At 37.8% G+C, this 12,445-nt stretch overlaps 1 protein-coding gene across 1 annotated transcript; it reads right to left on the reverse strand.

Annotated features, from left to right (window-relative positions):
• Positions 1 to 9,348: 9,348 nt before the first annotated feature.
• Positions 9,349 to 9,705, reverse strand: LOC115743465. The gene has a single exon (XM_030678252.2). The coding sequence runs from the start codon at positions 9,703 to 9,705 to the stop codon at positions 9,349 to 9,351; it is 357 nt and encodes a 118-aa protein (XP_030534112.2).
• Between the last annotated feature and the right edge of the window lie 2,740 nt (positions 9,706 to 12,445).

Raw genomic sequence — 12,445 nt, forward strand, 5'->3', positions numbered from 1 at the left:
ATATTCTATCACCACGGTTTCCATGTCCCGCGGAATCCCGAACCTTTGAGGCGGGTCGTTCATTGTTGCAACGGAGGGTCTAAAAAAGAGAGCCCATGACGGGGTGAGATAAAATCTCAGCAAGAAAGCCCCTAATCCTAGATTAGGGCTCTAGTGCCTCCAGACACAACCTCGGTGAACAATTTCCAACAATTCTTCCTTGAGTCAAAAATTCCACAATTAAATTCCAAAATAATCCATTCTTTCTCCAAAAATTTCCACACCTTCCCAAATATTCTACGTTACTCCCATATCGGCGTTCCATGCCTCGGATTGTCAATAAAATATTCAACGTGCTCCAGAGCCTGCGTTTAACGCCTCAGGCTATAATATAAATATTCCACGCGAATCCAAAGCCCACGTTTAACGCATCAGGCTATCATATAAAATTTCACGTTGGTCCAGAGCCTGCGTTTAACGCATCATACTATATTATAACTGGACAAACCCGTGTAATAACGCCTCGGGCCATTATATATATTCCGGACCCGCGTAATAACGCATCGGGTCACTATCCCGCGTTTAACGCCTCGGGATAATATAATCAGCACCGCCCCGTGTTTAATGTCTTAGGATATAATAATAATAGCAGAGCCCGCATCATAACGCCTCGGGCAACTTATGGTCTTATAAAATACGAACCCCGCATCATCATGCCTCAAGGTAAAAATTCCACAATTCCTCTCAAATAATCCTCATAAAGACCATATACCACAACAATTCCTCGATCGCTCGTCCGATACCACACGATCTCTTAATTTCTTCCGATCGATCAATCTTCGCCACGTGATCCCGCTAAATTTCTCGATTAGCAGATCGAGACAATCTGGTCTACCAATTTTTCTTCAACAAAAGATCGGGACCATGCGATCTCTCCAATTTTCCTCAAGTTCCCAATCGAGGCCACTCAATTAAATTGTTCTGGGTAAATACTCAATCGGAACCACGTGATTCACTCACGTTAGAGAATTAATAAATCGGGATCATCCGATTATGTCACACAAGACCAATGGCCAATCGGGCCACACGATTAACTTTTGTCACTACAAAAAGTAATCTACGCCACACGATTGAAATAATACCGACGTAGCAATCAATACATACCGTACAAATATACTGTACTAACGTGGCATTTAATACGTACAATACAATTATACTATACTAATGTACATTTAATCAATAATATAGCAGGAATCAATCTCGGCCGTCGGATCAAGCTTCCTAAACAAGATTCAATGTGGGCCGTTGGATTAAAGCATAAAAAGCTAGATTAAATCCTAGCCGTCCAATGCTAATCATGCAAATCCACTATTCATTGAAGAACATCATCTTTTCTCTTTCCTCTCCCTCTCATTCTCGGCCAAGGCATGAAAATGGGCAAAACCAACCAATTTTTCACCCAATTCTACTCAATATAAAGTCCATTAGCCCCCTAGATACCTAATCAAGGTTAGGGACCAACTTACCACAAATTTAGCAAGTTTTCGGGCAAGAAAACGGGAGAAGTCTTGACCTCAATCCGGCGGCTCCGGCGACCCCCCTTTGATCGGCTAAAAACCCACAAAATCCGGCGGTTCAAGGCGGTTCGTGGTGGTAGTCGAGCTCCGGCGATCTAAGGCGAATCCGGCGAGGCTTGGGAATTTTGGCAATGGAGGTAGGAGAGGGAGAGAGAGAATTCGGCCAAGAGGGGGTGAGCAAGAGAGAGAATGTAGTCTTGAAAAATCTTGGAGAAGTAGACCAACATTTAATAATAAAAGGGTAGGATAATACTAGCGCTTGATATTTTTGGTGTCTTGAATGCAAGAGGGGCAAAAATGGAATTTCCCCCACAAAGACTAGTCAAATTTCAGCCAAGGGGGAGAAATGACCAAAATGCCCTTCCGTCCAAGTGAAAAATTGAGTATTCTTCAAGGGCAAATGGGTCTTTTCCCATTTCCAGTCCAAATTTTATTTTTCCCGAACCCTTTGGGCGAACCGCGGAGAAATTATACATTGGATGAGGAAAAGTTCAAAATTTAATTATTGAAACTCCCGAAAGTTCGACGTCAAATTACGAAGCTCGATTCGCGATCAATCTCGATCAATTGAAATTTCGGTGTATCTCAAACTAACGGGCGGTTTTTAAGAGTTACGCGTATCGACTCGTGATTAATGTCACATTTAAGAATTTCTCGAGCCATGGCGACTTTGATTGTCATTCAATTGCGAGGGTCAATCACTAGTCCCGATGGACACGATGTTAGAAAATAATTTAGGGACGTTCGGAACCCACACGAGGTCAAACGAAATCACCCGTGATCCAAGCGTAGGGTATTATCCAAATCGTTCATTAATCATTCTAGGATCGGCCTATATCGATCCAAAATATTCCCCCACAATTTTCATGGCCAAAGAGTCGATCCAATATCAAGTTCTTAGGTCTACGTACTTGATTTTCCTAGTTAGCCATTCCCATTTAGTTAGTCTGCTCAAGATGGATCAATTCCGAATAAAATTAGACTGAAATACATCAATGAGACTTTTCATTTATTTAACGCTTCAAAACGAGTTGGATTACAGGATGTCACAACAATATTTAAAACAATAGGGATAGAATAGCGGGCGGTCAAATCAATCAACATTCGCAAAAGATCACTTTTATTCACAAACTATTAACCCCGAAAGGTAAGTATACACAAGCCTTGCCTCATGACCACTTCCTGTTACCAAATAAAAGATACCGGGTCGAGGTCGGGGTTAGCACTACTCCAAACTACTCCAAAAAACGACCAACGTCCACGTCTCCACTCAGATTCGGTATAAAGCTATTCCATAGTTAAGGACTTGGAAATTGGTTAACAACAAGGGGTGATATATAAAATATCAGCAAGTTAACGGCCTAAGCCTTTGCAAGTGTTCAAACATGCAGTAAATAAATTGCACATGATCACTTACACGCAATTCAATTACCATTATTGAAAGTTACCAATCAATTTATTACATAAGCCAATTTATATGGTTGTTTCCAAAATCGACATCATAGTTTAATAGTGTAGTTTGTAAATGTAATGTCTAACTACCGAAAATTAATTTTCTTAATTAGAGAATAATAATTCTCAAATATTCCGATAGCTTATCATAAAAATACCGATAGCTTATCGTAAAAAATAACGATAGTTTATCATAAAGTAGGTGATTTCTTATCATAAAATTCTTGATAGCTTATCATAAAAATATGTGATAGCTTATCATAAAATTAGCGATAGCTTGTCACAAAAATAGCGATAGCTTATCGCATAAAATACCGATAGTCTATTGCTTCCTCGATAACTTATCAAGATCACTTATCAAGATCACTTATCACTTATCACCTATCATGATAGCTTATCAACTAATCACTAGTTAAATTAGTACTAAGCATACTTAGACTAATCTAAATTCATCCTAATCAAGTTTAACATACTAATCAAGGGATTAGGGCGATAACTCACCCGATTGCAAATTCGAGGACACCAGCGTGTCGGCGGCGATGAGGGCTACGCGTGGCTTAGTCCAAAAACCACACGAGACCGCCAAGGACAGCCGACTAGCAGCAAAATAGATTCGGTAGGGCTGTTTTTGCTTGACGAGGCTCGAATCGGCAACGGAAACGACTAGAACGAAGCGCGTACGGTAACGGGAGTTCACCGCGGAGCTTGGGTGACTTTGGCTGACTAAACACCAACCAAAGAGGAGAGATGGAGTTGAAATGAGGGCTGGCCAAAAACGAAATTGGGGAAAAGGGAGCTTCGGCCAAAATAATATATATATATATATATATATATATATATATATATGTAATATCCTAAAAGCTTCTTGAGCAAGCCTTGTCCAAGATAAGACCCCTCATTAAGACCATGCCACAAAAGTCTCCTATCATAAAAGCTTCTTGTCTTTTGCTAATAATGCAAGTAGGGAAATTTGGTCATTTCACAAGGTAAGGGCATTTTAATAATTTCACAAAGTATAGTATGAAGTACTATACGCGTATAAGATCTAATATTTTGTACTAATTCATATAAATTGAAATTGGGCTTAAAAGATAAGGTTTAGGCCTTAGAATGGCTTAATGAGTTTTAGAAAGGCTTAATGGGCTTTAGTGGGCTTTACTAGGTCTACTTGGCTTGCTCTTGGGCTTAGATGGCCGAACCACATTGGGCCTCCACGTCTAGCCCGCTTTCTCGTAGGCTCCAAATGTTGATCCGTTTATCCATATTCCGAGAGTCTCGAGAAAATCGATAAATACGTAGTTCAATGAGGTGACGTCCAATAGTTTAGTCATGAGATCCTTGAAGATTCGATACCCACATTCGGACTCTATTCCATGGTCAAAATTGATCGATCGTGACTATAGTTCATCTCGAGCTAATGAGCAGTTTCTAGAAGTTACGCGTAGTCGACTCGTAGTTGATTCGATATCAATCTACGTTTAGGCTGTCTTGAGCCATGGACAACCTCGGTTGTCATGTAACTATGAGGGTTCAATCCCTAGTTCCAATGTACACGATCATTAGGAGTTGGTTTAGGATCGTTTGCAATCCATACAACGGTCAAGCGGATTCACCCACGATCCGATTGTATACTATTGTCAAAACGTTCTATAGCCATTCCTTGATTGGTTTGTAATGGCTCAGAATTGTCCCTCGTTAATCCTTATGGTTGAACTGTCAGTCCATGGTTGAGTTCTCGGGTCATGTGTACTTAAATCCTTAATATCCTTTTCTTTTTGGTTAGCTTCTCATGAATGATCAATTCGGAGTGAGAATTACTAATAGTGCATCGATTAAAATCGTCATTTTATTACATCCCGAATAGGGTCGAATTTGAGGATGGCACACTGGAGGTACAATTTCATGGAGAAGTACAAAGCAATCGGTTATTATTGCATTCATTATGGAGGCTGAGTTTGTGGCATGCTTTGAGCCCACTATCTATGGATTATGGTTGTAGAAATTTATTTTAGGGCTGTGATTATCGACAGTATTGCCAGACTGCTGAAAATTTATTGTGATAATTTCGTAGCAGTTTTCTTCTCTAAGAACGACAAGTATTCTAAGGGTGCTAAACATATGAAAATCAAATATTTGCCTATCCATGAAGAAGTTCAGAAACAGAGAGTGTCAATTGAGCATATTAACACCAATTTTATGATTGCAGATCCATTAATAAAAGGACTACCGTCCAAAACATTTAATGAACATGTTGAAAGGATGGGTATTATTGAGCGTCATTAATGGCATTGTATTATGACTCTATTAATTTTATGTATTTGACATTTTGAACTCATTTGTGCGTGTTTGTTATATATCTTTTTTTTTCTATTTTGTATACATGATGAAAGTAGACGAATATTTGACAGGATAGTCTCTCACGGAGACATTAAGTTGGACCGTTGCTTATGTCTTATTTATGAATCATAATAAGTAGAGAGCTATAGTTGTAATACATAGAAGGTACTGTGTCGATTAACGACAGACAACCGCTATGACTCGCATTAGTCTTCTTTACTTTATTGTGATTATTATGTGATAGCTAATTTAAGGAAAAGTTATAACATGATGTCATTGTGCACATTATGGTATTTATTAAACCATGAAAAGAAACTCATATTGACCAAGTGGGAGAATGTAAAAATAAATGTGGCCGATATGATGTTATTAATAATGGTTTAATAATTATTTCATGCTATAATTAATTTGTGTTGGTTATTAAAGGCATAATTGAAAGATGCAACTCTTCTCTTGCTTTGATAGATGGCACCTGTTGAAGGCGTTTATTGATAGCTTATATTTAAAGGAAGTTTGGTCATCTCTCCACCCTATCGATAATGACGTTTAATGAACATATGTCAGTTTTGTTTTTATCATCCATCACATAATTAGCACAAAAGCACGGAGGGTTAAGGGAGAGAAATCGGATTCTTCATCTTCTCATGTTTTCCGAAATGATCATCCATTATAGAATTGATATGGAGAAAGGTCGGCCTTAATAATCTCGGAGCGTGAAAATCTTGATGATCAACGATCTTTGTGAATTTCCGCATATAGTTTTTACTATTAATCTCTAACAGAAAGAACCTGTTTTGTTCGGCTTTGAAGGAATGTTTTGAGAAAATGCAAAGGCCTTTGGGCTAAAGAGGTTTTCCGAAATGCAAATAGCTTTTGGTAAAGTATATTTTAAAAACACATTGGGATATAATTTGGTATTAACCTTTTCTAAAAAACAATTTTTACTTTGCTATGAAACTCAAAATCTCTATTAAAAATGAAAGTTAATAAAAAAAAACTGCAAGTGAACCTACGTATCAAAAAATTAAAATTGTGAAAGTTTTGGATGAATTGAAAAAGGAAAAGTAAAGAAAATGTGCAATATATTAGATTAAGTAGAAAGTAAAAAAGATGGAGGTGCGTTTTATTAAATAAAACCAAACACCTAATATACATTAAATAGGGTAGGTTGACAATCCGTCGACCAAACGTTAGGGAAAGTAGTTGTAGCTTCCAGGGCTACTCTCCCCTTTGAGTTTCGACTACCCTCAATTTTTATTCCTATTTTCAAACTTTTCTTTGTACTTTAATTTAGTGTTTTACTTATTTTGTTGCAATCACCGGTTTGTAATTTTTTGTGAGACGAAAACTAATTTGGAATGTGTCATTGGACACTAATTTTAGGTTTATAGGGATATCAACCCAAAACGAAAAAAAAGGTACATTTCTTCTTCTTCCTCGAGACGAAGCACCACGAGACAATGACTAGAGCAGAACCAATTTTTGTTCCCTAAACACGAAAATAAATATATGCATATTTTTACGTGCTTGCTCAGATTATCTATAGTATGCTATGGATTGTTACATTCTAATTCACACACGTGCGTAGTCAATATACTCATCCTATATATTATACAGGAGCCAAAAGAATACTTAAAAGAGTATTATGTGGTAGTGATGCACAAGGACTTTTAAAAATTATTATTTTTTCACAGTTAGAGTTGCAAAACTTACAAAATGATAATTTTGAAAAACAAGATCTTACAAAGAATTATATAGAGCTTAAGATTCCATGTGTCGTCAAGTATGTGTAAGCCTGAACTCGCGAACCTACAAAGTAGAAGATGATAAAAGCCAATGGTGCACTAGTGACCTATTCCACATCTCTAAAAGGACCAATGATGAGAATTTTAAGGACCCAGAGTGCTATTGATAACTTTTGATAGAAGAATCCGAGGTAAAAAAAAAATCGAACAATCTCACGTTCTGGAAAACAAGGAAATGCCTGCCACTTTAATGTACCTAAGGCTTCCCTTAAAAAAAAAAATTACCTAAAGCAGTTCGGAGTCCCTAGAGAGACCTTCCAAATCATCATGTGATAATGCTTCTCTCGTCTTCCTACACTGGGGTTATCTTCTATCGATTGTGGAAAGGATGGATAGACGATCAGTTATAATGTGAGAGGAAGCTCACTTTTTGAGCTAGCTTTTGGGCAATGGTTCATACCACTACTTTTATCATTATTTTACTTATTTCATGAAACAGAAGAGGAGCAATGCCTTTTTTTAGAACTAAGATCTGAGCACGCAGGCTGATCTGGGTGGAAGGCATTGTCACGCGGAGAGTTTAGATGTAGGTCCCCAGCCATTGACATGATGACGAGTGTGGCAAAGGCCATGAACCATCTCCCGAGGATGATGTTTCATTAACTAATATTTTGAGCAATTTATACGATTAATCTGAAGAAAATACGGTTCAAATCATTCACTTTTTGCAAAAAACACCTCGATGTGTTACTCAGTGCTGCCCATGAACATATTTTGGATGGTAGCATGAAAAAATATTATCTTTGCTAAGTCTCGAATAAAAGAGGATATGCTTTGGTTCCCTTTGAGGGAATGCCTTTGGGAAAATACAAAGGCCTTTGGGCTAAAGAGGTTTTTTCGAAATGCTAGTAGTATTTGGTAAAGTATATTTTGGAAACACATTAGGGCAAGACTTTGGTATTAACCTATTTTGAAAAGTAATTTTTACTTTGCAGTGAAAATTTAAAATATCTCTTGAAAATTAAAGTTAATAAAAAAAATTCAAGTGAATCTACGCATCAAAAAATTAAAATTAGAAAGCTTTGGATGATTTGAAATAGGAAATTTTTTTAAAAAAATTGCGCAATATAAGATTTGAGATTAAATAGAGAGTAAAAAGACGGAGGTGTTTTTTATTAAATAAAATCAAACACCTAATATGCATTAAATTGGGTAAATTGACAATCTGTTGACCATACATTAGGGAAAGTAGTTGTAACTTCTAATGCTAATCTCCCATTTGAGTTTCGACTACTCTCACTTTTTATTCCCATTTTCAAACTTTTCTTTGTACTTTAATCTAGTTTTTTCCTTATTTTGTTGTGATCACGGGTTTGTAATTTTTATGAGATGAAATTAATTTGGGATGTATCATTGGACACAAATTTGTGTTTAATTAATTTTGAGTGAATGCGAGTCAAACTAGATATATGGACGGGTTTGGACTTAAGCTCGCTCTTGGCGATCTTTTCGAGTAAATGTATCGGACTTACGTTGCGCGCTCCCAATAAATGATATCGGATCCGATGATTGATTGGTAGCCCGGTCCCAATATGTATCGGTATTTGGTGCATATATCATGAAAGGAATCTAGTGACCCACTCGATAACACAAGCCCTTGAGATATCTTCGTACAAAAGGATAAGGGGTGGAGCTCACACGAGCCCATGCGAGCCCAACAAGCGTTGGGCTTTGTTGGAGATTCAAGTTGAGATATCTGCGTGCAAAAGGATAATGGGGAGCGAACCTTATATTGGAGCTCACACGTGATGCGTCCAACTGGATATATCGACGGGCTCAAACTTGAGCTCTCTCTTTCCCCATGTGCGTTCCCAACACTTTTTCTGATGGTGCAAAAAATTTAAATGTACAGACTACTTTTGATTATCTAATAATTGATTTATGGATATCATTTAAAGTTAATAATATAGTATGCGGCTATACTGAAAAAATTAGTATATCATAGCATAGTTAACATTGATAATTAATATAATTAGTAATTAAGGTTATCATTATAATCATGCCAAATAGATATACGGGACCTCCTGAAACCACCTTTCCAAGAACCCCATCAACAATTCTCAAGACAGCTTCTCTCCGTCGACACCATCTCGCTTCTTTGGAGGACAGTTTCTGAGGGGAATCCAATAGAAAACTTATGCTTCTTTCTTCCTTTTTATTCTTTACACGTTTAGTGTACTTCAAAATTGGAATAGCTCTCAATGAGAGGGCTTTGGAGGGGATACATAATTGGTAGCCGCGACGCAGTAGTTCCACATGTCATTGCTTCTCTTGTAGAGATCGGAACTTGTCCCCTTGGGCGGCTTGTGGGTCGAGAGGATCAACTTCACGAATTGGTCGTTGCGGGCTTTCCCTGCCTTCACGAGCTCACGGCAACATTCATCGGTGGGTGCAGAGGTGTTGGCATAGACTACGATTTGAAAGAGATGATTTCCACAATCGGTAGTCATTCCCTTTGAGCAATCGGGGTTTCCAGCGAATGTAGCCCTTGGAAGCAATGCGACGGTGACAACCACCAATATCATGATAGCAAACAAGTTTTTGAGCATAGCCATGATGATATTTTGGGGACGGGAGGGCTAGAAAATTGTTTTCAGATTGTTGATTATTTGATGATGTACTTGATCTAGAGATGAAAACTTATATAGCTTGGGAGAAGTAGTGCATTGATGGATTCTTCAGTTATGATTGAGAAATTTATGTAGGAAACATCACAGTTATTTCTCTTGCGATAAATTCTTCTTAGGTTTTACTATTCTTCAAGGATTGAGGGCCTTGTTATCTCACCATGTTTTCGATTCAATCATTTGCCAATAAAATAAAAAGTGGTAATGAGTTGTTCGGTCGAAGAAAATTAGGCTGGAATGAACATTAATTCATTTCCAGCCTGATTTCCAATCCCATGTTTGGTGGATAAATGGAACTAGTCATGCGCCCGCATGGGTTCGAAATAATTTAACGGAATCGGATTTTCTTAGAACGTTTCAACATGTACACTTCCATGAATATGACCACAATTAAGTTTGTAGGAAAAATCTGCAATAGACTCTAAAACACGTAAGAATACATCATTCGACCCTCCTAATTTGACGATACAGCGAAGGAATATTGGAAACCGAATTTATTTTTTATTTTTGTTCGGTCGAAACAAAACAATTTCATTCATCAACGAGCAAAGATAGAACGAGTTAGACGAGGGTCCAAACAAAATAAATCCCAAAGAGATTGAGGGGGCAGTAAACAATAGAAGTTCCATTGAAATGGGCTAGCAAAAGTCTTACAATTATCCACTAAAATTTGGAAAATTTGGAGGGCTCATGGGCCGGGGGATAAGCCGTTCCATATCCACCGCCGGCTCGAAATGTGCTGAACGCCCAGTGACCAAAATACTCGAAATGATTCGGCTTGATTTTTGAAGAAACCCGAACTGAATCGAGTTGTTTGGATATACATTAGTTTTGAATCGAACTGTGATCCGAACCGAATATAACCGAATAAAAGACCCTGGTCGGTTTTTCGATATTTTTTTTTATGCCCTGGTCAACTTAACTCATTGGTCCGAGAATGCACCCACTTCAGTTTCTCTCTTCGTTTTTGTTAAGCGGATTGGTTTTTTTTTTTTTTTTTTTCAGTTCAGTTAACCTAACCGAAATTATCTGAATCGGGGAAAAAAGGGTCATTTTTTCATTATCCGAACCGAAAATGCATGAAATTTCGAGTCTGTTTGATTTTTGACACCCCTAAATTTGTGTTAGCATGAGAAAACTAATTCATGAGACAGTGAATAAAGCAACGACCTGTTCGTGTTGTACAGTAAAAGCAATAACGGCTTGGGAATTTCCAAATCTCCACGCGATTAAAGTTAATCTCCCGATAGATAATGGCCGGCCCACACGTAAGTTTTGCAACGTTAGTAAGGATCAATGTACGATTTCCACAGAAATAATATGCGTACACAAATGGTCCAAGCACGAGAAAACGAAGGACGAGTCATAATTGGTTTTCAACTGACGAAATTGAGAAGCTTATCTTATAAAATGGACAAAGATTGTAGCACCTTCAAAGCAACCAACTTTAACGAACGAGACATCTTGGATAGATCCCGTTACCTCTTTCAAATTTAAGAGTGCCTTATCCACTGAGCTAAGCATCAATGTCGGGCTAAATTGATCTCCGGTCACTTTCGTCATCTATTTTTACTTTGCAATCTTCCGAACAAAAGCAAGGGTTCCACTTTTGTGTTGTTCAAGCTTTTAATTTGACCTTTTCAAGTATTTGCAAGGTGATTAAGGCTGTAGTTGTTCCAGATCTCATTCAAGGTAAGTGAAAAACTCTAGAGGCTTAAGTTAGATTGATCTACTCGGTACTCTTGATTTGGCTGTTGATTGCTAATTTTTGTTTGACTTTTGATGTCAAGTGTTGGTAAGCGTCGATGCTGATATGTGAAATCTTTGTGTTTACTTGAATTGGATCGTTAAACTTGTTTCCTAGGATGTGTTTGATCGATTTCCTAGGAGGTATTTGTTTGTTTCTCTAAGATGTGATGGAAATTTTTAACGTGAAACACGTGGAAATGCAGAAACTACACCTGTAAGTGATTTCTTTGTGATTCAACTTAGTAATGTACCAGCTAAGTGTAGTCGATTAATCATGGGGTCGATGATTTAGGTTGTCGATGTTCATGGATTGTCGCTATTCACGTAGTCGATTATTTGGTTGGTCAATTTTCATGTTATCGATTCTCTATGTGTGATATCATGTCTTGCATGAGAAAAGAAAGCATGTAAGTATGGATGACCTGCGCATGTGACCATTGAAAAGGCAAGATAGTTGTATGTCGAAAATGATTCACACGAAAAGATGATGTGTTTCGGATGTTGATTCATGAAAATGGGTGTTGATTTCGTTATTGATGTAAGGGAGATGATAGGACTATGATATAATCATGTGTATTGTTAATGAATGATTAACTATGAAAAGTATAATGTTATCCCTCATCGTAGATGGTTCAGCCACGCCCGGTGCCACAAAATGATTGAGACCTACGAGGGGGTCGAAATGAATTTTGTTCTTTGCATTCAATAAATATTGCATGACCGGTCTGTGAAGATACGTTGTTAGGTTCTCCATTTTGTTCTCCCATTGAGGCCGAACCTAAACCTATGCTCGAGAGATAGCTATCCATACACTGATAAAGGATGTATGGATTCTCGAGAAGAGACGAGCAGTGGGGTTCCTTGGATCGTTTGGATCTCACGAGTGAATAGAAAGTTGGATTTACTTTGGATCTCATTT

The sequence above is a fragment of the Rhodamnia argentea genome, chromosome 4 (assembly GCF_020921035.1).
Source record: "Rhodamnia argentea isolate NSW1041297 chromosome 4, ASM2092103v1, whole genome shotgun sequence".
Classification (NCBI taxonomy): domain Eukaryota; kingdom Viridiplantae; phylum Streptophyta; class Magnoliopsida; order Myrtales; family Myrtaceae; genus Rhodamnia; species Rhodamnia argentea.

Coding starts and splice junctions, on each gene's coding strand:
- LOC115743465 (XM_030678252.2), bottom strand. CDS start 9,705: ATGGCTATGCTCAAAAACTTGTTTGCTATCATGATATTGGTGGTTGTC.